The sequence below is a fragment of the Capra hircus genome, chromosome 11, assembly GCF_001704415.2.
Source record: "Capra hircus breed San Clemente chromosome 11, ASM170441v1, whole genome shotgun sequence".
NCBI lineage: Eukaryota > Metazoa > Chordata > Mammalia > Artiodactyla > Bovidae > Capra > Capra hircus.
The window spans coordinates 48,195,813-48,221,969 of record NC_030818.1 but is presented as its reverse complement, the minus strand read 5'-3'; the positions used below and the strand labels follow the sequence as shown (position 1 = coordinate 48,221,969).

The window sequence follows — 26,157 nt, the reverse complement described above, 5'->3', positions numbered from 1 at the left end:
CAACTGTAGACTCCTACTCCACATCTGAGTTTGGGGGAAGCGATTTTTACACGGGCAACCTGCTGAATTTGCTCTACAAATAAACGTCTACTAATTACATTTTTCAGGGGTGAGCACATGATAAGAAACTGACACAATGACAAGGAGAATGTGATGGAAGAAGAAGCTGGGAAGGAACACAGAGGGCCTTTGAACAGGGCTGGGTGGGAAAGAGAAGGAAGTAATGACTTACATCACAATATCCCACAGACTTGTGTTTATTTCAAACCTCCTCTACTGTATAATATTTGTTTTTCTCTTTCTGACTTACTTCACTCTATATAACAGGCGCTAGGTTCACCCACCTCACTACAACTGACTCAAATTCATTTTTTATGGCTGAGTAATATTCCCCTGTATATATCCACCATATCTTCTCTATCTGTTCTTCTGTTGATGGACATCTAGGTTGCTTGCACATCCTGGCTATTGTAAACAGTGCTGCGATGAACACTGGAGTACATGTATCTTTTAAACTTGTGGTTTTCTCAGGGTATATGCCCAGTAGTGGGGTTGCTGGGTTATAATGAATATATATGAAATCTAGAAAAATGGTATTGATGAACCTATTTGCAAGGAAGAAATGGAGATGAAGATGCAGAGAATGGACTTGTGGACGCAGGGGTAGGGAAAGAGCAGGGTGAATGGAGAAAGTAGCATCAACATATATATATATGGAGGGGAGGGAGGCTCTAGAGGAAGGGAATATATGTATAATCATGAATGATTCAAGTTGTTGTATGGCAGAAACCAACACAACACTGTAAAAAAAATATTTTTAAAAACCCTCTTCTACTCTAGTTATTGCTACTCCACATATTGTCCTCCACATTCAAGCCACTCAACTTATTCAGGACTCTGGGTTCCTTCCCCTGGATCTTCAGGGTCATGTGAACCTGAAGTGCACCTGCTCCCTCAGGTAAGTCTCTGCACCTGTCTATTTAGGTGACTCTCCCAGCGCATGCTGGGAAATTGCAAAGAAGTGCCCATCGCCTCCCCTCCCCTCTTCTCTGTGTCCAAGGTTTCTGCTTCAAGTAATTTAGAAGTTCTTAACATGAGAAGCACAGGTGAGCTTCAGGGGCTCTGGGACTCTCTCGGTATTGCATAAATCATTTGCATGTGTGTGTGTGCACGCGAGCATGCAGCTTTCTGAGGGTAATATTCACCCTTTATCCCCTCAGCTTTTCAAGGGGACCCCAGCTATACTTAGCCTGTCTCTGGATGAGTTACAGCCGTAGTGGTCAGGTCCCGTCACGGTACCTTGGAAGCAGCCATCACTGCCGCCGTGGCCGCCACGTTCAAGCCTCGCTTCCCAAAGTGCACAAGGGCATCGTAACTTCGGTCTTTCGCTTGGACCAGGCAATCATCAATTTCCTGTCAAAGGAAAACAGGCACTTTGACTTGGAAGGCCCAAATAAACCTCTATTCTTTCTCCCCTCTCCTGAGTGCTGAACTTGGCAGCTTGCTCCATCACTGATTCTCGCTGGCACTGCCACTAATTGGCTGTCAGACCTGGGTGAGTGCTTAGCCTCTACACATGGTTCTGTCTTCTGCAAAATGAGGACAGCGGCAGGCACCTAATTTGTGGAGCATGGTGAGGATTCATTGTTGTTTAGTTGCTAAGTCCTCTCTGATTCTTTGTGACCCCATGGACTGTAGCCCGCCAGGCTCCTCTGTCCATGTGATTTCCCAGGCAAGAATACTGGAGTGGGTTGCCATTTCTTTCTCCAGGGGATTGTCCCAACCCAGGGATTGAACACGTATCTCCTGCATTGGCAGGTATATTCTTTACTGCTGAGCCATCCTGGAAACTCCATGGTGAGGACTACATGCGCTCGTTCCAGGAAAGCACCTTACACGGTGGCTGGCTTCAATAACCAAGAACCATTGTCATCTTCCTTATCTCAAGGAGGTAAAGCCCCGGGATCTCTGAAATTCTATTATTGCATAGCAATTTCATACAATATCCAAATTCTTCCTATGTGTATATCGAGGGGAGAGATTAGGATGCAAAAAGAGATAGGGGATATTTTTGTTGATAAAGGAGATCGTTTTATAGAAAACTAAATAAAAACAGAAACCAGAAGTCAAGTACAAGGTAAAGGTGAGGTGGGAGAGAGGATTGAGGTCTACTTAGGGACCAAGAGCAAGTAAAATATTGGTTTAGTTCAAATTTGGATCAGTGCTGGCTCATTCTTTTTGTTGTGTTTGGGTTGTTGTTGTCATTGTTTTAGGAACACAGCCATTCTGTAATCATAGGAGCAGAGTTCAGTCAATGACACTTGGCCTCTGCCTCATCTGAAGTTCAGCACATTGGTGCACTTCCTTCACTTTGAGGCATACAGGTGGGCATTCAACCCCTTGCCTGGTCCTTGTTTAAAATTCCTCAGGAAGTCACAACACTCAGTTTCCATTGTGACCCCTGGCTGACTCTGGAAGTGATTCTTGGTAGCTCTTAAGAGTCAGTCACCTCCGCATCAATGGAAATTGCATTAGTGGCTTCGGAGTTAAGTCCAGTGTTTAGAGAAAGGGAAGTAGGAAGAGCAGAGATTTGATAATGAGGTGGAGGCAAGGATTACTGTTTCTCAAACTTTACCCTCTGAGACAGTAAGTGTTGTGTCCTGGTTCCTAAAGGGCATCTCAGAAATGGCTAACAGTAACCTGTACTGGAGTACTTCCAACTAATGTACTCAAAGCCTTGCTCTGGAAATCCAAAGTGTACAACTTTCAGGAGCAACAGAAATGAATATATCAAGCCACCTATAGTGGAAAAGTTGGCTTAAAGCTCAACATTCAGAAAACTAAGACCATGGCATCTGGTCACATCAATTCATGGGAAATAGATGGAGAAACACTGGAAACAGTGACAGACTTTATCTTTTTTTTGGCTCCAAAACTGCTGCAGATGGTGACTGCAGCCATGAAATTAAAAGATGCTTGCTCCTTGGAAGAAAAGTTATGACCAACCTAGACAGCATATTAAAAAGCAGAGACATTACTTTGCCAACAAAGGTCCATCTAGTCAAGGCTATGGTTTTTCCAGTAGTCATGTATGGATGTGAGAGTTGGACTGTGAAGAAAGCTGAGCACAGAAGAATTGATGCTTTTGAACTGTGGTATTGGAAAAGACTCTTGAGAGTCCCTTGGACTACAAGGAGATCCAACCAGTCCATCCTAAAGGAGATCAGTCCTGGGTGTTCATTGGAAGGACTGATGTTGAAGCTGAAACTTCAATACTTTGGCTACCTGATGCGAAGAGCTGACTCATTTGAAAAGACCCTGATGCTGGAAAACATTGAAAGCGAGAGAAGAAGGGGACAACAGAGGATGAGATGGTTGGATGGCATCACCAACTCAGTGGAACTGAGTTTGAGTGAACTCCAGGAGTTGGTAACGGACAGGGAGGCCTGGTGTGCTGCAGTCCATGGGGTCACAAAGAGTCACATGACTGAGTGACTGACCTGAACTGATAGTGCTCTTCATTCATATGGTAGAATCTTACCACACAACCAGTTCAGAAAGTCATAAAATATCATTAATGAATTACAGCATGCTGGACCCAATAATCCCACTCTCAAGAATTTATTCTAAGATGAGAAGTCAATAGAAGTTGACTGTATACTATATGTGGTAATGTTTGTGGGTCCATAAGGACCCACAAGTGGAAAAGGTTGTTATGCAAACATGTTTAAGATTTCAGAAGACAAGTAATGCATCTGTTCAGTTTTTTGTAGTTATTGCTTTGGGGTTTTGTTTTGGCTTTTTGGTGTGTGTGTGTATGGTTAACATTTTAAGGAAACATTACATAGACTGGATTGAATGAAAAAAGAAGCTACCAAACAAATTAATAAGACAGAGATCATTTATTTTAATGGTTTCAGCATCTATTATTTCCCTTAGTGTCTCAGTGGTAAAGAATCCACCTGCCAATGCAGGAGACACAGGAGATGTGGGTTTGATCCTTAGATTGGAAAGAGCCTCTGGAGGAGGAAATGGCAACTCACTCCAATATTCTTGCCAGGGAAATCCCATGGACAGAGGAGCATGGTAGGCTACAGTAGGACATGACTTAGCAACTCAGCATGCATGTCTCTTATTGTATGAAATCTTAACAAAACCACAGAACAATCCATTGAAAACAAATCTGGCAAATCAGGTTCAGAGATGTTAAACAAAAAATAATTTTATAGACAGTGACATTATCTTAAAAGTAGCTTAAATTTCTTTTCAAGAGGTATAAGTTATAATTCCTCCTTGTATACTTAGATATTGTTGACTCCTTCCTGCAATTTCTCCCTGTCTTATTTTTTCCATCTGTGACATTAGACAAATCTACATTTTCATTTCAAGGATGTACGCAAAGCACAACTTTGAAGCAAAACACAAAAGGCATGAAACAAATTATTATGTCTATTCTCATTAACACACTTATCAACTGATAACTTATGAAGTACAAAAATAGCAGGTATTTCATTTGTAGCATACGTTTTATCATTGATCAATAAAGCAAATGTACTAGAAATTTAATATATTCCAGTCTCTGTTGTAGCTATTCAGGCACAAATTCAAGTCTTTTCATCTCTCTAGGCTTCAACTTTCCTGTTTCTGTAAGGTTTTTAAAAATTTATTATTTTTATCTTTAAAATGTATTATATCTATTTTTTTTTTGTCTGTGCTGAGTCTTGGCTGCTGCTCAGGCTTTTCTCTAGTTGCGTCAGTGGGGGCTACTCTAGTTGTGGTGTGTGGGCTTCTCACTGCAGCGGCGTCCGTTGTTGCAGAACACAAGCTCCGGGCGAGCAGGCTTCAATAACTGCGGCACATGAGCTCAGTAGTTGTGGCTCCTGGGCTTGAGAGCACAAGCTCAGTAGTTATGGAGCATGGGCTTAGCTGCTCCTCAGAATATAGGATCCTCCCAGACCAGGGATCAAACCTGTGTCTTCTGCACTGGCAGGCAGATTCTTTACTACTGAGCCAGCAGGGAAGCCCTGTACTAAGTTTTAAAAGTATTTTTTAGTAGTATATATAAAAATTCCATCTACAAAAGGACAGGTGCTGAGCCTGATGAAAGGAAAGAAATTCAGTTTGGGAAGTTGAATTATGAGTGAGTTTTTTTCTGTCTTTTGTTTCGATGTATGGAAATATTTTACAATAATAGTGGTGAATAATATCCTTTTGAGAATTTCACCAGGTCATAAAAATAGACTTAAAAGAGAAAGATTAGAAGGAACAATTTTCGGGTAGGGGGCAAATAAGTCAATCAAGAGTCTCCTTCAATAAAATCATATGTCTTTAAAAAAAAAATCACTTAAAATTTTTTTTTCACTCACTGGAAGAGGGGAAAGGCAGAACAACACAAATTACCTTTTCTTTTGAAGACAGTGTGGGATGTACAAACTTCCTGTAGAGGAGGCTGGAGCCTTTTGTGTAGGGAGACAGCAGCCAGGCTACAAATGCTATTTTCAGCTCATAATAGAAGGGAAACCTGCAGAGAGATGAGAAACATACACATTCCATTAGGTTTTCAGCAACTCTGCCCTGAGCCTATGAAAGACAGAACCTGGGAGCACAGATAGCTCTCCCGCCTGCACACAGCCTGGTCCTCGGATTCCCATGAACGTGTGTGCACACACGCATATCCGAGGTACAAGTCCAGGGCCTCTTTTGAAAACCAGTTCCTTTTCTGTGCATGTGTGACCTCAGTATGAGGCTTGTAGATCTTAGTTCCATGACCAGGAATTGAACCTGGGCACCTAGCAGTGAAAGCGCAGAGTCTTATCTATGGGACCACCAGGGAGTTCGCAAAGCCCGTGCACATTCTCTTTTGTTGTTGAACAAGCTAGGGACCTAGAGTCTCTCAGCAGTCACTCTATGACTGCGCCTGACAACTGGTGCTTTCTGCCAGGCTCTGTTCACTTCTGCCGGAGCCGGAGCTCCTGCAGGCCCAGATGCCACATCCACCCTCGCCTGAGTTCCCAGTCATTCACTCTTTCCTGGAGGCCAAGAACGGACAAACACCTGGAGGATTCACAGCAGGGAAGAGCTGACAAAGAATCTCCACTTAGAATGAAAGCCCCTGTTCCTTGGCTGTCTTCTTAGTCCCCAAACAGGCTAGACAGGAGCCCAGCTCTTGCAGGAAAGAGGATGCTACTTACCCTGCTCAGACCAACAGCATGCTTGGGGGAGGGGGGCAAGGAATAGAATATAAATAGTAAAATACAGGAAAGCCTGGCATGCTGCAGTCCATGGGGTCCAAAGAGGTGGACGTGACTAAGCAACTGAACAAGTACAATATATATAACTGCTTTATATACATATACTTAAATATACTTATATATATACATATATGTATATATATACCCCCTGGGAATCCCTTGGACAACAAGGAGATCAAACCAGTCCATCCTAAAGGAAATCAGTCCTGAATATTCATTGGAAGGACTGATGGTGAAACTGAAACTCCAATATTTTGGCCACCTGATGTGAAGAACTGACTCATTTGAAAAGACCCTGATGCTGGGAAAGATTGAAGGCAGGAGGAGAAAGGGATGACAGAGGATGAGATGATTGAATGGCATCACTGACTCGATGGACATGAGCTGGAGTAAGCTCCGGGAGTTGATGATGGACTGGTAAGCCTGGCGTGCTACAGTCCATGGGATTGCAAAGAGTCGGATACAACTGAGCAACTGAACTGAACATATATATATAGTTTCAGGTGCACAGCAAGTGATTCAGCTGTACACCTGACACTAACACATCATTGTGAATCAATTATGTGTGCATGCTAAATCATTTCAGCCATGTCCGATTCTTTGCCACCCCATGTAGCCTGCCAGGCTCCTCTTTCCATGGGGTTCCCTAGGCAAGAATACTGAAGTGGGTTCCCATGCCCTCCTCCAGGGGATCTTCCCAACCCAGGGATCAAACCCTTGTCTCATATATCTCCTGCTTTGGCTGGTGGGTTCTTTACCACTACCACCACCTACTTCAATAGAAAAAGAACCTAAAATTTAAAAACCAACAGCAGGCAAAAAGGTTTTGATCATTTTGGTGCCAAAAGAAAGAAGAGTTCAAGGTACAGATAAAATACAACTCTGAAGTTTAAAGTCTTGGGTATTATTCACTGATGTATCCCATAAACACTTTGCTAGCACCCATATGTGGCAGTTGGTGCTGGGCACCAAGACGACACTGGGGAACAAAGAGGACCTGAGCCCTGTTCTCTTGGAGCTTCCAGTCTAGCAGGAAACACAGACAAGGTTCTGGCATCCTCGGAACTGACAGTCCAGTCAAGGAAACAGAGATTGCTCAAATCAAGACAATTAGTGTAGAATAACATCCTGAGACAAGCGCCATCAAGGGTCTCTGTTAACCCATGTGGTACTTCTGCACGTATGAGAAAAAGCCCAACCCTTCGACTGGATGCAGTCCTGTGAGCATATGACTTGCAAACAGGGCTTCATCTGAATTTCAGCTCCACTGGCCAGGTATCTTGTGCTATGAACAACCTGTGCAACCGTACTTGGCAGGTCAAATGGGTATTAACCAGGTCTTTTGATTTTTCCTATTCTGATGCTTTGACATCTTGGGACCTTGCAGATGGAGAGACTGCCTCTCTCATGGACACCACAATACAGGCTCCTGCCCACACGTCCTTCCTCTGCTTCCTGATCTGCCTGTGTGACTCTGCATGGCACACTGTGTTACTCTAGGGATCTGTGTATCTTTTAAAAATATTTATTTATTCATATATTTGACTGTACTGGGTCTTCACTGTGGCACACAGGATCTTCAGTTGCAGCATGTCAACCCTTAGTTGCGGCATGTGGGATCTAGTTCCCTCACCAGGGATTGAATCCAGGATCCCTGCAATGAGAGTGTGGACTCTTAGCTACTGGATCACAAGGGAAGTCCCTTGGGATCTGTGAAGTTAACAAACTTATTCCTTCACGATGGTCATTTCTGTGTCTGCATGTCTTTGCTACGCTGTGCTTAGTCGCTCAGTCTCGTTCAACTCTTTGTGAGCCCATGGACTGCAACACGCCAGGGTCCTCTGTCCACGGGGATTCTCCAGGCAAGAATACCGGAGTGGGTTTCCACGCCATCCTCCAGGAGGTCTTCCCAATCCATGGATCAAACCCAGGTCTCCTGTACTGCAGTCAGATTCTTTACCGTCTGAGCCACCAGGGAAGCCCAAGAATACCGGGGTGGGTGGACTATCCATTCTCTAGGGGAACTTACCAACCCAGGAATCAAACCAGGGCCTGCTGCATTGCAGGCGGATTCTTTACCAACTGAGCCACTAGGGAAGCCCCTCTGCATCTCTTACCAAACTCAAAAACAAACCCTGGGTACCATTCAAACATGATGCTATGAGGGAGCATGATACCTGGGCAGGTTTGAGGCGTCGGAAAAGTAAAGCCCTTTCAGGCCATCCTCGTGATAAGAGAGCAAACAGTAATTTCTAGCAAGACATTTCAGAGGTCTTTAACTCTCACATCACTCCAGACAGCAGCTCCACCCACCCCTTCTTTCCATCCTAGTCCACTGCCTTCTGCTCCTGGCAGGCCCTTCCTGAACATTCCCCTAGCAACTAAAGGACACTTTCATGTCGAGATTGTTTAATGCTTCACAGCCAGAAAAGAGAAGGAGCTGAAGGAACAGAGATGTGATCCTCTCATATTTGAACACTCTGGTGATTAACAATGGAGGAAATTTGGTCTTAAAAACAAGTATTTGTCAGTCCAAGGGGCAAATGAGCCTGGCAAGCTCAGATACCAATCCAAGATACACAGATAATCCTAGGGGGAATCTGTCACACCATGGCTCTTTTGTTTATTATGTAACGATGCGGGTTTGTTTTTTTTTTAATAGGTTCTATGTGCACATAGTTTAAAAGATTCTAGAAGTCCAAAAGGGGACATAACAGAGTCTCTTTCCCATCTTGGACCCTTTTCCAAAAGCACAAAAGCATCATCAGTTTCTTGTAGATCCTTCCAGAAGTGGACTAGGGCTAAGATATACAATCATGTGGGTATGTAGGACACCAGCAATACTCCCTACACTCTCTTAGTGGTATTCTCTGCTCCCCTTTACACCACACCTTGCTTTCCCCACCACACATACAATTAACAGTACACTCTGGTGGCTTCAGCAATATGTGAACTGTGAAATTCCAGATGTTCAAGCTGGTTTTAGAAAAGCAGAGGAACCAGAGATCAAATTGCCAACATCCACTGGATCATCGAAAAAGCAAGAGAGTTCCAGAAAAACATTTACTTCTGCTTTATTGACTATGCCAAAGCCTTTGACTGTGTGGATCATAATACACTGTGGAAAATTCTGAAAGAGATGGGAATACCAGACCACCTGACCTGCCTCTTGAGAAATCTGTATGCAAGTCAGGAAGCAACAGTTAGAATGGACATGGAACAACAGACTGGTTCCAAATAGGAAAAGGAGTACATCAAGGGTGTTTATTGTCACCCTGCTTATTTAACTTATATGCAGAGTATATCATGAGAAATGCTTGGCTGGAAGAAGCACAAGCTGGGATCAAGATTGCCAGGAGAAATATCAATAACCTCAGATATGCAGATGACACCACCCTTAAGGCAGAAAGTAAAGAAGAACTAAAGAGCCTCTTGATGAAAGTGAAAGAGGAGAGTGAAAAAGTTGGCTTAAAACTCAACATTCAGAAAACTAATATCATGGCATCTGGTCACATCACTTCATGGCAAATAGACAGGGAAACAGTGGAAACAGTGGCTGATTTTATTTTGGGGGGTTCCAAAATCACTGCAGATGGTGATTGCAGGCTTGAAATTAAAAGATGTTTGCTTCTTGGAAGGAAAGTTATGACCAACCTAGACAGCATATTAAAAAGCAGAGACATTACTTTGTCAACAAAGGTCCATCTAGTCAAGGCTATGGTTTTTCCAGTAGTCATGTATGAATGTGAGAGTTGGACTATAAAAAAAGCTGAGCACCGAAGAATTGATGCTTTTGAACTGTGGTGTTGGAGAAGATTCTTGAGAGTCCCTTGGACTACAAGGAGATCCAACCAGTCCATCCTAAAGGAGATCAGTCCTGGGTGTTCATTGGAAGGACTGATGTTGAAGCTGAAACTCTAATACTTTGGCCACCTCATGGGAAGAGCTGATTCATTTGAAAAGACCCTGATGCTGGGAAAGATTGAGGGCAGGAGGAGAAGGGGATGACAGAGGATTAGATGTATGGATGGCATCACCGACTCAATGGACGTGGGTTTGGTTGGATTCCGGGAGTTGGTGATGGACAGGGAGGCCTGGTGTGCTGCGGTTCATGGAGTTGCAAGGAGTCGGACACAACTGAGCGACTGAACTGATCTGAACTGGAGATTTTCTCATACCAGTACATGGAGAGTGGTTTCTCTCTATATATTTTTTTTGGCTGCTCCATGTGACTTGCAGGATCTTAGTTCCCTGGCCAAGGATTGAACCTGAGCCCAGGACAGTGAAAGCACTGAGTCCTAACCACTGAACCACCAGGGAATTCCCCAGGCCTTACCCTTCTTAATGGCTGTATAGGGGGCATGAGCAACTACCCAGACCCCCACAGATGGATATTTACAAAGGTCACAACCTTTAGCTACTACAACAGAGCTGCTGTGAATCTCCTGGAGTATGCTTCTTTATCTCCTGATGATAATGTACCTTTAAGAAAATGCTCAGAAGTGAAATTTCTGCAGGTATCTGATTTATAGGTAGAAGCTGCGCTTTTGTGCAAGCATGGATACAAGAGCCTGGTTCCCCGCAGCCTCACGCTCACAGTGTAGGACAGTGAAAGAGCCTGCCCCAGGTCATGAGGATTGGTGGGGCGGTGGAGCGGGGGGCGGCGGGGTAGGATGGGCATTAGATCCTGAGCAGTTCTTCTGAGCTGCTGGAGCCCCTGTATTTTCTGGTCAGCCTGCTGCTAAGCCTCCTTGTTCTTCAAGATCTTTCCTGAGTACCCCATCCACATTTACATGACCTGAAAAAATAATTAATTTATTTTTAGTTGCACTGGGTCTTCGTTTCTGCGTTAGTTGCTCAGTCATATCTGACTATTTGTGACCTCATGGGCTGTAGCCCACCAGGCTCCTCTGTCCATGGGGATTCTCCAGGCAGGAATACTGGAGTGGGTTTCCATTTCCTTCTCCAGGTTCATTGCTATACATAGGCTTTCTCTAGTTGCGGTGAGCAGGTGCTACTCTTAGCAATCACTACATTTTCTTTCTATTTTTTTCCTCAAGCTTTTTTCCTGCTCCACTTTCTATTCAAAGACAACTGCTGGCTTATTGAGTGATTCATTCAGTTGGGAAAATTTAACTGAAAAGCTATGAGGTAAGGGGCCCATACTAAGCAGTTCAGGGAAACCAAAGTTAGGGTAGAAACATCCTTGCCCTTAGTGGTTGGTCATTTAGCAAGACCAACAGGTAACCCCATAATGTGCAGTGAGTAATGGAACAATATCTCAGTGAGGCTCAAGGGCTTTGCTTCTCTCCCAATCATCATCCATTGCTCACAAACATACACCTCAAAATTCTTGCTATGTATGTGGCCAAAGGTCCATACAGTCAAAGCTATGGTTTTTCCAGTAGTCATGTAAGGATGTGAGGCTTGGACCATAAAGAAGGCTGAGCACTGAAGAATCGATGCTTTCGAATTGTGTTGTAGGAGAAGACTCTTGAGAGTCCTTTGGACAGTAAGGAGATCAAACCAGTCAATCCTAAAGGAAATCAACCCTGAATATTCATTGGAAAGACTGATGCTGAAGCTGAAGCTCCAGTATTTTGGTCACCTGATGCAAAAAGCCGACTCATTGGGAAAGACCCTGATGCTAGAAAAGATTGAAGAAAAGAGGAGAAGGGGGTGACAGAGGATAAGATAGTTGAATGGCATCACTGACTCAATGGACACGAATTTGAGCAAACTCTGGGAGATGGTGAAGGACAGGGAAGCCTGGCGTGCTGCAGTCTATGGAGTCAGACACAACTTAGTTACTAGACAACAATAACAAAATTCTATGTGGATAAGCCCTTGAATTGCCCTGATCTTGAGAACTAGGACGTATTTGAGAAGAAAAGGCTGGATGAACTCATCATATCCAAGGCATTTGTATAGCACTCAGGTGCAATTCTATGCTCTCAGTACAATACCGTCACACTCAAGGGGGTAAGAGTTTCCTTTTTTTTTCCAGTCATGCCTGGTGGCCTGCCGAATCTCAGTTCCACAACCAGGGATTGAACCAAAGCCTCAACAGTGAAAGCTCTGTGCCCTAACCACTGGACTGCCAGGGAATTTCTAAGAGATTTCAAAGAGGGTTGGGCAAGTGATGAAACTGTCAAAAATATATGCAATTAATGTGTACATAAAATTTCTGGAAGAAAACACAACTGACTTTGACCATGCTAACCTCTGGGGAGAGAGTCAAGGGCCTGGGGGGAGGGGGGACTTACTTTTTAGTGTATTGTTTCAATTTTATTTTGCCATGTGCATGTAGTATTATATATATATATATATATTTTAAAATCAAATGAAATAATCTACACAAATTGTGAAACAAACAGCCATCCTATCTCTTCTGTGACCATACACAGTTGCTGTTTTCATCAAGATAGAAAGCTTTTAAAAGTTACCTGTGAAGAGAGAACTGTTCTAAGGGTGAAGTGGAGAGAGCAGGGTGAGGATGGATGTGTGAAGACTGAGAGGAAAAGTATAAACATGAGGTGTGATTTCCAGTCCAGGAAGTGAACAGAAGTGAAAGATGCTTCTAGGAAGCCAGAAGGTGTACAACTACCTCTCCACTTCTTTAATTATAAAAAGAACTTGGAGCTGCTGAATTGGGGTCCATTCCCTGGAAGGGAAAGGGACTCTGTCTGTCTGATAGGCCTGTTCTGGGTCCAATCCCCGGGCGAAAGAGAGGATGGAGAGGGAGGACTATCCCAGAAGGAGACCAGGATCTGTGATACCTGGAGGTCGGCAGGAAAAGGCAGAGCAGGCTGAGGGCGTGTCCAGACTGTAAGCTGAGGCAGCCACAGGTGGCAGTGGTTCAGTTGCAAGTCGTGTCTGACTCTTGCAACCACAGGGACCATAGCCCACCAGGCTCCTCTGTCCATGGGATTTCCCAGGCAAGAATACCGGAGTGGGTTGCCATTTCCTCCTTCAGGGGATCTTCCCGAACCAGGGATCAAACCTGGGTCTCCTGCATTGCAGGTGGATTCGTTACCAACTGAGCTACCAGGGAAGTAAGGCAGGCAGGGAAGGACCCCATGAGTCCTTCGCTGCAAAAGCGGAGCCCAAGGTGCCAGGAGACAGGCAAGGGACCCTCACTTTCCACCCACAAACTGCCTGGACAGTGCGAGCTCAGGGGGACCAAGGAGGGACCATATGACGCCTCTACATTGGTCAGGAAGAGAGGGGGTTTCTGCTCACACTGCACACACACTCCAAACACACCAGCTATCAGATGCCTTCCTGTGATAGGCAGTGTTTTGATCCTAGGAACTTCCTCCCCATGTTATCCACCAATATGTTACCTCACATGGCATAAGGGATTCTACAGATGTAATTAAGGCAATTAATCTGCTGACTTCAAGTTAGGGAGACTGGGACTTTCCTGATGGTCCAGTGGTTAAGAATCTGCCTTCCAGTGCAAGGGATGCAGGTTCAATCCCTGGTGGGGAGACTAAACCTGTGCACTGCAACTGTGGAGCCCACATGCCACAGTGAAGACTCAGCATAGCCAAAAAAAAAGAAAACTGAACATACGAAAATTTCAAAGTTTAAGTCAATGCATTTGGTACATGTATTGCAAGCGCTCTTAATAGATAATCATGAAAATTTTTTTAAGATGGGGAGATTATATTGGATTATTGCGGTGGGCTTAATCTAATTACATGATATCTTCAACAAAAAGGCAGAGACTATTCTCTGGCTGGTAACAGAAGAGGACAGAAATGACATGCCATTGTTGGCTTGAAGATGACAGGATGCCACATGTCAAGGAAGTGGGGACCTCAGTCCTACAGCCCCATGGAACTGACTCTGCCAACAACCTGTAAAAACCTGTAAGTGGCCCAGAGCCTCCAGATAAGAGCCTGGGCTGACCCACACCCGGGTTTTGGTCTTGTGAGCTTCTCAGCAGAGGACTCAGTTGACTCTATTTGAACTTCTAACTCACAGAAACTGTGAAATAATAAGTTTGTACTGTTTAAGGATGCTAAATTTTTAGTAGTCTGTTATGGCAGCAATAGAAAAGTAATACACCTCCCCCAAATCAAAATTAAATCAACTCCAGAAATAGTTGTTGACACTTGGGTTGCCATGCCCTCCTCCAGGGCATCTTCCTGACCCAGGGATTGAACCTGAGTCTCTTTATGTCTCCTGCATTGGCAGGCAGATTCTTTACCACTAGTGCCACCTGGGAAGTCTACTTATTAGGCATGAGACTAAAATTCCAGGACCATGGGTTAAACATATCCCAGCTATTAGGGAGCAGCACATCCATCATTCGGTAGGATTTCCACCCAGCAAAGCGGTTGAAATGCCAGGACCCTCAGGAAAAAGCTCGTGAGACTAACGTTCTTCCACACAGTGTTCATAATAAAGGATGAGAGGACAGCAGGAGGCCAGCAGTAACAGCCAAAGGGAGGGCATTAAGACAGAAGACTAGACCACAAGAAGTGCTGGCCATACTCTCTCTTTTTTTTTTTAATTGGAGGACAGTTGCTTTACAATGTTGTGTTGGTTTCTGCTGTACAACATTGCAAATCAGTCGTAACTATATATTTATATCCCCTTTCTCTTGGGCCTCCCTTGCCGCCCCCTTCCACCCCTCTAGTTCATCACAGGGCACCAGGCTGGGCTCCGTGTTATTAACGTGTTAGCACCTTCCCACTAGCTATCTACTTTACACATGACAGTGTACATACGTCAATGCTACTCTCTGAGTTCATCCCACCCTCTCGTTCCCCCACTGTGTCCACATCTGTGTCTCCATACTTTCCCTGCAGTTAGGTTCATCAGTACCATCTTTCTAGATTCAATCTATATGCTTTAATATACTATATTTGTTTTTCTCTTTCTGACTTACTTCACTCTGTATAAAAGGCTCTAGGTTTATCCACCTCACTAGAACTAACTCAAATTCATTTCTCTTTATGGCTGAGTAGTATTCCATTGTATATATGTACCACAACTTCTTTATCCATTCATCTGTTGATGGACATCTAGGTTGTTTCCATACCCTGGCTACTGTAAATAGTGCTGCAGTGAACACTGGGGTAAGATGTGTCTTTTTGAATCATGGTTTTCTTAGAGTATATGCCCAGTAATGGGACTGCTGGGTCATATGGTGGCTATGATCCTTAATCGATTACACAGTCCTCACTAGGTCCAGCCTATTCTCCTCATCTCCACGAGACAGACAGGAGCCTCCCCACTGAAGCTCTGATGAAAATTGGCTTTGCCTCCTAGTGCCAGCCCGTGGGGCCTGGGGAAGGAAAAAAAATGGCTCAGAAGAGTTCTGTCTCCATTCTTAGAGCCTCAGCCCATCTCTGGTCTGCTGTTTACCTGGGCACAGAACAGGGCAGGATGGCACAAGCATATTAAATTAGGTCATGCAGATTCCTTCCTTCCAGCTTGAGGTCATAATAGCTGAGACATCTATCTCTCCCAGTGCAGATGAAAGCCAGGCTCCTTCAGGGGAAAAACTACATACACACTGAGCCAAGACAGGATTCAGTGAAGCAGTGTTCAGAAAAGTGGACGTCTTTGACCCAGGACACCCCAGAGGATAAGTCCAGACAAATCCTTTTTTGGATGAGAACTTTTTTCTCCAAAATGGAAATATCCTTATTGTTTTTTTCCGATGATATTTGATCATGGTAAAACATTCATAAAACACAGCAAAAGTGAAACTGACCTCATGATCCCAAATTTCAGAAATAACCCTAGTTAAGTGATCAGTATTTTCCACACTATTTTTAGTATACGTTCACATGTGCACAAACTCAGACACTTCAGATATAAACAGGATTCTATATATTATTCACAACCTCTTTTAGCTAAGACACAATATATCAGTACAAACGCGTAGCTTATGATTTTCACTTGGTTCACCACTATAACTGTAGTGGTCATAAGAGAAAAAAAGCTGTCCATCAAAAGGGAATAGATTAAATTACAGTCCATCTATACCATGAAATTCTATGTGGCCTTTAACAAAAAGTAGGTAGATCTATTTATGCTTTCATGAAAGCATATTTGAAAAATAGATTTAAAAAACAAAGTAAGAACTATTAGGTGTACTATAGTTGTTGTTCAGTCGCCTAATCGTGTCCAGCTCTTTGAGACCCCATGAACTGCAGCACGCCAAGTCTCCCTGTCTCTCACCATCTCCCAGAGTTTGTTCAAGTTTATGTAAATTGCATCAATGATGTCGTCCAGCCATCTCATCCTCTGATGCCCTCTTCTCCTTCTGCTCTCAATCTTTCCCAGCATCAGGGACTTTTCCAATAAGCATCTGTTCATATCAGATGACCAAAATACAGGAGCTTCAGCTTCAGCATCAGTCCGTCCAGTGAATATTCAGGGTGAATATCCAGTGAATCTCCCTTAACATTGACTGGTTTGATCTCCTTGCTGTCTAAGGAACTTTCAGGGGTCTTCTCCAGCACCACAGTTTGAAGGCATCAATTCTTTGGTGTTCTGCCTTCTTTACAGTCCAGCTCTCACAATCACACATGACCACTGGGAAAACCATAGCCTTGATTATATGGACCTTTGTTGGCAGACTAATGTCTCTGCTTTTCAACACACTGTCTAGGTTTGTCGTTTTCCTGCCAAGAAGCAATCATCTTCTGATTTCATGGTTGCACTCACCATCTGCAGTGATTTTGGAGCCCAAGGAGAGGGAATCAGTCACTATTTCCACCTCTCCCCCTTCTATTTGCCATACAGTAATGGGGCATCTGGTCCCATCACTTCATGGGAAATAGATGGGGAAACAGTGGAAACAGTGTCAGACTTTATTTTTTTGAGCTCCAAAATCACTGCAGATGGTGACTGCAGCCATGAAATTAAAAGATGCTTACTCCTTGGAAGGAAAGTTATGACCCACCTAGATAGCATATTGAAAAGCAGAGACATTACTTTGCCAACAAAGGTCCATCTAGTCAAGGCTATCGTTTTTCCAGTGGTCATGTATAGATGCCAGAGTTGGACTGTGAAGAAAGCTGAGTGCCGAAGAATTGATGCTTTTGAACTGCGGTGTTGGAGAAGACTCTTGAGAGTCCCTTGGACTGCAAGGAGATCCAACCAGTCCATTCTGAAGATTAGCCCTGGGATTTCTTTGGAAGGAATGATGCTAAAGCTGAAACTCCAGTACTTTGGCCACCTCTTGCAAAGAGTTGACTCACTGGAAAAGACTCTGATGCTGGGAGGAATTGGGGACAGGAGGAAAAGGGGACGACAGAGGATGAGATGGCTGGATGGCATCACGGACTCAATGGACGTGAGTCTGAGTGAACTCTAGGAGTTAGTGATGGACAGGGAGGCCTAGCATGCTGCGATTCATGGGGTCATAAAGAGTCGGACACGACTGAGTGACTGAACTGAACTGAACTGAATGGGGCCGGACGCCATGATCTTAGTTTTTTTTAAATATTTAGTCTTAAGCCAGCTCTTTCACTCTCCTCCTTCACCCTCATCAAGGGGCTCTTTAGTTCCTCTTCACTTTCTGCCATTAGAGTGGTATCATCCGCAAATCTGAGGTTGTTGATGTTTCTCCTGTCTATCTTGATTCCAGCTTGTAACTCATCCAGTCTAGCATTTCTCATGATGTGCTCAGTGTATAGGTTAAACAAACAGGGTGACAGTAGGCAGCCCTGTCGTACTCCTTTCTCGATCTTGAACCAATCACTTGTTCCAGACGGGGTTCTAACTGTTGCTTCTTGACCCGCATACAGAATTCTCAGGAGACAGGTAAGACAGTCTGGTATTTCCATCTATTTAAGAGCTTTCCATAGTTTGTCATGATCCACAGAATGAAAGGCTTTAGCATAGTCAATGAAACAGAGATGGATGCTTTTCTGAAATTCTCTTGCTTTCTCTATAATCCAGTGAATGTTGGCAGTTTGATCTCTAGCTCCTCTTCCTTTCCTAAACCCAGTTTAGACATCTGGAAGTTCTTGGTTTGCATAATGCTGAAGCATACAGTGCTGTATGTTGTGCTTAGTTGCTCAGTTGTGTTCAACTCTTTGTGGCCCCCATGGACTGTAGCCCACCAGGCTCCTCTGTCCATGGGATCCTGCAGGCAAGAGTACTGGAGTGGGTTCCCATGCCCTCCTCCAGGGGATCTTCCCGACCCAGGGATCGAACCCAGGTCTCCTGCATTGCAGGTGGACTCTTTATTATCTGAGCTACCAGGGAAGTCCAAAGCATTTGGTACATCCTTAAAAAAAAGGAAAAGTATGTGTATATGTGTGTATCCCTGAATATTCATTGGAAGGACTTTTGCTGAAGCTCCAATATTCTGGCTCCTGATGTGAAGAGCCAATTCATTGGAAAAGACCCTGATGCTGGGAAAGATTGAAGGCAAAAGTAGAAGGGGATGGCAGAGGATGAGATGGTGGGATGGCAGAGGATGAGATGGTTGGATGGCATTATCAACACAGTGAACATGAATTTGAGTAAACTCCAAGAGATAATGGAGGAGAGAGGAGCCAAGTGTGCTATAGTCCATGGAGTCGCAAAGAGTCAGACACAACTTAGCAACTGAACAACAAAAAAAGTGCGTGTACATATACACACACACACATTTAAAAAAAATTGTATACAACTGTGAAAAGCAGTAATTGGTGAGTCAATGGTGCTGGGGGAAATTTAGTTTTATTGCACACTTTTGTGTATTGTTTCTTATTTTCCTTTTAATTTTTTTTAACATATGAATGTTTCTTTACCAACTCCATTAATTGAAGAATTTTGTTTATTTTGCCCATCTTTATAAGAACAATACCTGCTCTGATAAGGGCATTCAATAAACATTTACTTGAAGAACAACTTTATAGACTAGTTGATTTGAAATGTTCCAGTGAACATCCTTGCACCTGCTTCTCTGCTGATAAGGTTTAAGACTGTGGTCAGACCTCTTCCATCTCTCCCTTGAGACTAGGCAACATCTTTCCTGGAAAAGTCCCAATTCCTGGAGTACTTACCAACAAAGGAAGATGTCAGTGAATGTCTCTGCTGTGGTGAATAGTGCAAATATAATCCAGTACATCATCCATTTGACCTGTTGAAAGAGAAAGCAATAAAGCTAGCAGAAAAGGTCAAGGATGAATGGTTGCCAACTTCAAGAGAACAGGCTCCAACAGCAGATGTTGAGATGGGTCCAGGCAGCCTTGCCTACCATGGTCACCCCTTCTCCTATCCCTCCCCAGGTTGGTCCAGTTCCACTCCAGACCCTGGGGCTGCAAACATAGGCCATTTCCACAACTGACCCAGGCTCAAGCTCAAAGTAGACTTTAGGTGCCCTTCACTAGTCCTCAGGTTGAGCCAGTGAGACCTGAAGACCAGCAGTGACTCAGTCAGGTCATTTTGCCAGGACTAATACCAGGTGAATAAAGTTTCCAAGCTTCCACAGAGACACACTCTGGGATGAACTTTAACCTAGCCATATTCTCTGAGATAAATAATGGTAATCCTCACTGATCACTTAAAAACACTTCTGAGGACTTCCCTGGTGGTCCAGTGGTTAGGACGCAGAGCTTCCACTGCAGGGGACATGGGTTTGATCCCTGGTCAGGCAATGGCACCCCACTCCAGTACTCTTGCCTGGAAAATCCCATGGACGGAGGAGCCTGGTAGGCTACAGTCCATGGGGTCGCTAAGAGTTGGACACAACTGAGTGGGTTCACTTTCGCTTTTCACTTTCCTGCATTGGAGAAGGAAATGGCAACCCACTCCAGTGTTCTTGCCTGGAGAATCTCAGGGACAGTGGAGCCTGGTGGGCTGCTGTCTATGGGGTTGCACAGAGTCGGACACGACTGAAGCGATTTAGCAGCAGCAGCAGCAGGAACTAAGATTCTACATGCTGAGGTACAGCAAAACAAGCAAACAAAAAACTCTTTCATGTGGGAAAGCCCTCACAGAAACTGGATATTTTCTTTTATCTCCCCCACGTGACCATCCTTTTCCATTTCTACTGTTTCTCTTCCCCAGGTGAAGCCTTGGTTTCCCCCTCCCTGCCCCCCGCTCTCTTTAACTACTGTAAGAGTCTCCTAACTGCTTTCCTGCCCTTTGACTTTCCTCTTACCAATCCATCTTGCAAACTATCCCCACACTAATCCCCCACAAAGCATGAACTCATCCTACTAACCTTTCATTTAAAATCTTCTAGCCTGCAGAATAAAGTCCAAAGTCCTTAGTCTGCTCCTCCTGTTTTTTGGGAATGGTGGGGTAGTTTGTATTGGACTAATCCTCTTGCCAATAATGATAATAAACTCAGAACAAAATATTTTATTCTATCTATCTTTGGCCACACCACGTAGCATATGGGAAATCTTAGTTCCCTAACCAGAGACTGAACCCACACCCTCAGCATCAAAAGCACAGAGTCCTAACCACTCGGCTGCCAGGGAATTCTCTAAACAAAATATTTAAAAATAACTGTCTGAAGGCTAGAAAAGCTATCAAAAGCTGGCAGAAACTGGAAAGGATCCAACTCTTGAAATGTGGGGACCGCACCAGAGTAAATCCACTTGGATGCAGCTAAAGAAACCACCCGGCCAGCAAATCATGGGGCAGACAGAACTCCAGAAGAAACCCATAGTCGAATTTGCCTGAGGAAGTAGAAAATAGAGTTTGAAATGGTCAAAGATGCTGGAAATTGAAAAGGAAAAATCCTCAGTAAGAGGGAAGCGCAAGTCATAAACCAAACTCACATATGAACTCCTTTCAATTTCTTAGCTGGCTTCTGAATTGTACAGAATCAGGTAATATTCCAAGGTGGCTGAGTAAAATACAGCTAGGAAGTGGAGAGTCGAGCAGAGATTCAGTTTCTGCCCACTACAGGAGAAAGAGTTTGGAGTTCAAGTTTTGCCTAATTAGAGAAGGTTGGTAAACATTTGGGAATTTCCAGGGGAACATTTAAAAGGTCATACTTCAGGAATACAAATTACAACCTAGGACTTAAGAGATTAGCTCTAGGACTAAGAGTAAAACTGAAATACACCCGCCCCAGGAAAATGTGAAACTTAACTACCACAAGGTCAAGGTGATCTGTCGGAAGTTAACTGCCTGCTAGAATAAAAATTAACCTTCTTCACAGGAAGACAACATAGATCTGGAGTTCCTATGACAAAGTATATATAAAAATTCCAACAAACAAAAAAGGTGTGTGTGTGTGTATATATATATATATATATGAAGAAACAGGAAAATATGCTCCATGGTTAAGAGAAAAACTAGTCAATAGAAACGGATCTGTATTTGACTTAGATGTTACAATTAGCAAAGACTTTAAAAAGTATAAATGTATATTGAGAAAACTAAATATCACACATTAAAGAATGAAGATGGACTTCTACCTCACACTATATACAAAAAAGTGAACTCAAAATGGATCAGAGACCTAAATGTAATAACCTTACAAGAAAACACAGGAGTAAATTTTTGTGGCCTTGGGTTAAAAAATGTTTTCTTAGATGTGACACCAAAAACACAAGCAACAAAAAAAGAAAATAGATATATTAGACCTTATAAAATTTTTAATTTTTCATACTTCAAAAGATACCATCAAGAAAGTGAAAGACAACTCACAAAATGGGGGAAATATTTGCAAATCACTATCTAACAAAGTATTTGTATTGAAATAATAAAGAACTTATATAGCACAACAATAAAAAGATCAAATCCAAGTCTCCTGTATTGCAGGCATATTCTTTCCCAACTGAGCTACTAGGGAACCCCCAATAAAAAGACAAATAAGCCAATTTAAAGTGTGTCAAGGGCCCATATCTTTTAGAAAATGAATCAGTAATTAATAAACCCAACACCCATTTATGATAAAAGACCTGAACAGCCAATATGATACTGAAGAAGAGAAACAAAGTCAGAGAATTGACACTGTCTAATTTTAAGACTTAATATAAAGCTACAATAACCAGGAGAGTGTGGTATTAGTGAAATAACAGATAAATATATCAAATAGACTAGACAAATAGAATAGACAGCCTCCAAACAGACTGCACAAATACAATCAACTAATCCTTGACAAAGGAGCAAAGGCAATTTGATGGAGAAAAGATAGTTTTTTCAATAAGTGGTGCTGGGAACAATTGGATATTTACATTCAAAAAACAAATAGATGTAGGCACTGATCTTACATCTTGCACAAAAATTAACTAAAACTATAAAATTTCTAGAAGATAACACAAGAGAAAACCTAGGTGATCTGGAACTTAGTAATTCACACACCACCATGACCCACAGAAGAAAACAATGATAAGCCAGACTTCATTAAAATGAAAAATTTCTGCTCTGCAAAAAGATATCGTTAAGAGAATGAAAAGACAAGCCACAGACTGGGAGAAAATATTTGCAATACATATATCTGAAAAGGGACTTGTATCCAAAATATTCAAAGAATACTTGAAACTCAACAACAATAAAAATAACCCAATTTTTAAAATGGCAAAAAATCTGAACATATATCTCACCAAAGAAGATATGTAGCAACTTACTAACAGATATTTTGTTATAGATTTTTTTAATTCACCACTTAACAAGACACTTATCCTAGGAGGAAAAGGATGGGTTCAGGATTATTTTTTTTAGTATAAATATGTTGTGTAGCCTACCAGGCTCCTCCGTCCGTGGGATTCTCCAGGCAAGAGTACTGGAATGGGTTGCTGTTTCCTTCTCCAATAGGAAAAGGTAGATATAATGAGTGAAGAAATGGGAGATTTCAAGAGAAAGAAGGAAAATCTTTAAAAAGAACTAAATGACATCCTAGAACTGAAAAACAAAACATCTGAAAAAATGTTTTTAATTATTGAATGAAATTTATAGGAGTTTGGTCACAACAAAAGATCTGTGAACTTGAAGACAAGACAACAGAGTCAACCAGGCTGAAGCCTAGGTTAGGGGGTGGGCTGGGGGATGAAGAGTCTCAATACCTGAGGAACACGCATCAAGCAGTCAAATATACGTGGAACAGGAATTTGAGAGAAGAGAAAAAAGAGAATTGGATAGAAAAATTATTTGAAGAAATACTGCCTAAAGTTTTCCAGAATTTAACCAACATATGGTCACAAAACCCAGTGAATTGAAGCAAGATAAATATGAAGAAAACCACATCTAGCCACATTATAGTAAAACTGCTAAAAAACAAAGAGAAAACCTTAAGTGAGGGGGAAAAAAGACATTACATTCAGGGGAATGACAGTAAGAATTACAGTTGACTTTTTATCAGAAACAACGAATACCAGAAGAAAATGAATAACATCTTTAAAGTGCCACACACACACACACACACACACACACACACACACACACACACACACACAAAATAGTGCCAACCTATCAATCTATACCTAGCACAAATATCTTTCAAAAACCGAAGGCAGTTCTGGTGAATCTCATTGCCTCTGAGACTCTGAAACATGTGCCCAAGTAGATCAATTAGAGGCCTTCTCTATTTAGAAAAACAGAATAATCCCTTGGGAACAAGGCTGGCTTAGTCCATCAAAAGAAACTTATCTGTGACACTATATACTACCAAGGTTATATGCAGCAGAACAGGCTCCTTAGCAGGGAGCAAACAAACTTATCCAGCTGTAAACTCCCTGGTATACTGGGGCCCAGGATCTAAGAATTCCCAATACTGGTATCCATATACACTGCAAGGAGCCTGAATTCCCTCTCTGGAAGTTTTTTCTTTTCAGTGTTCAAACCATGTTCCAGGGACTTCCCTGGGGGTCCAGTAGTTAAGATGCTGCACTTCAGTTGACTTTTTATCAGAAACAATGAACTGGCTTAAGTGGGTTTTTGGGAAGATGGGATTAGATAGCTTACAAAGCAAGAAATGGTCCCCAAGAGAAGGATGGCTAGGTATACATGGGAGGGAAGGGACCTGCTGAAGTCAGGGCATGAGTGACTGATTGTTATGGAACCACTCACATTAACAAGAAAAAAAAAAGCCAAATTGGGGAGAAGAAGCTGAGCTCCATGAGGCTGAGGACAATCTGAGGGTTTTGGAGGCCGTCTAAGAAAAATGCCCAATGGGCCTCTAGAGAGGCAAGAGTAAATCTCAGGAAGGAGATTGGGGCTGAAGACTGGAGACAAAGATGAGGAAGCCATGGCAGAGAGGAGGCTGGAAGGGACAGCCTAAAGAATTTTCCATCATGTACTCCTTCACCTTAAAATACTTTCATGCAGAAAGAAGGGTCTGAGAATGACTCACTGAGCCTAACAAGGTAAATGAAATACTGGTGACTCAGACATGGAAACCATAAATAAATTATCTGGAAATGGTCTCCCGACCTCTCCTCAGAGACACCAAATGGAAGCTGTTTTTCCAAGATTTGAAATAGAACTTGCCATGTTATAAGGATTCTACCCAAAACTCCCTGCAAGGTGAGTGGGAGTGTGGTGGGCCAGTACCCAGAATAGAGAGAGGAAGTTATTGTTGACTTGTGACGTTATCATCAGGGGCAGCTCTGGAGTGGACAGTAGACAGCACAACTGGGAACTCCCTCTGGACTGGTCAAGCACAGGAATGAGGAGACAGGAGAGAAGTGATGACCATAGGTCACAACAAAAGGGTGGGAAGTGATCTCGGTGACTTTCCATGAGTCACAGAATGGGCTGAGACCCCAGGACCCATCAGATCCTGACCCTGGGGCTCCTGGGAGCCTGTGAAAGGCCTCCTCCACGAACTCTGGAGGCAGCAGGCTCAGTCAACTCTTAGCCTCACCTCACCTTTGGACCCTCTCCCACACCAGTCACACTAATATTTCTTAAGCCTCTCGCACTCCCTTCTGCATCTGAGCTCTGCTCCAGTCTCACAGGGAACCCTCTCTGACAAATGACTGAGGAAGGACGTATCTGAGCCAGGTTGACAGATGAGTTGGCACCATCTGCTGGTACAAGTTCACAGGGGACAACTGTAAAGTCAGAGGTGGCTGGGAGAGGGTAGGGAGGGAAACGCCCTGTAGAGGGCTCTCAGTCCCTTGGGAGAATCGTCCTGAGGTGTGCCATTTATACTGTCATCACATATATTAACCATATTTTCCTATTTTCCGTATTCTTTTTTTTAGATTTTTCTTGATATGGATCATTTTTAAAGTCTTTACTGAATTTGTTACAATATTGTTTCTGTTTTATGACTGCAAGGTTTTTTGGCCACAAGGCATGTAGGATCTTAGCTCTCCAACCAGGAACTGAACTTGCATTCCCTTTCATGCACTGAACTTGCATTGGAAGAAGTCTTAACCACTGGACCACCAGGGAAGTCCCATTTCCTATGTTCTTGATGTTGGGGTCTTGCTGACTGGAGAGACTGCCTCTCCTATGACTAGCTAATTCACAGAGATAGCAAATTTCTTATCCCAGGGCACATCTGCAAACTGAGCAATCTGGGGTCCATACTACAAACCACCTCCTTTATGGAGCTCTCACAGGTTGAGCTAATATTTCCCAGCCCTAGTCATCTGGGGCCAGCTGCCAGATAACTGGAGGCAGATTCCCATACCCCAGAGCCTGCTGAAATTATTCAAACTAGCCAGTTGTAAGGTTTCTCACTCTGCTTTGCCTTGAATTCCCCACAGAAACTGTAATAAAGGTCAATGCCCATGTTTTCCCCTTGCTCTCCCTCTAACTCCTAACAGACCTGGTACTTCTCCAGTGGCCCTGCATGATATGCTGAACCTCCTACTTCCAAGGAACTGTGAGTAAAAACTTCTTCCTCTATGAGTCATTTCTGTGTCTGTATGCCTTACCATAGCTGATTAAAACAAATCTTGGATACATTTTAAAACACCACATAAGAATTTGGATAGATGATGAGGTACTTGGAAGGGACAAGACTGAGAAT

General features: G+C 43.1%; 1 protein-coding gene across 4 annotated transcripts in view; it reads right to left on the bottom strand.

Moving 5' to 3' along the window:
- REEP1 (receptor accessory protein 1) overlaps positions 1-26,157 on the bottom strand; it is a 136,620-nt gene that overhangs the window by 38,287 nt on the left and 72,176 nt on the right. For all 4 annotated transcript variants that reach the window (XM_018055360.1, XM_018055361.1, XM_018055362.1 and 1 more), the window contains exons 3-5: positions 19,277-19,353; positions 5,401-5,521; positions 1,300-1,413 (exon numbers count right to left, since the gene is read on the bottom strand). In XM_018055360.1, coding sequence (XP_017910849.1) covers positions 1,300-1,413; positions 5,401-5,521; positions 19,277-19,353 — 312 coding nt within the window. The remainder of the gene's footprint in view (positions 1-1,299; positions 1,414-5,400; positions 5,522-19,276; positions 19,354-26,157) is intronic.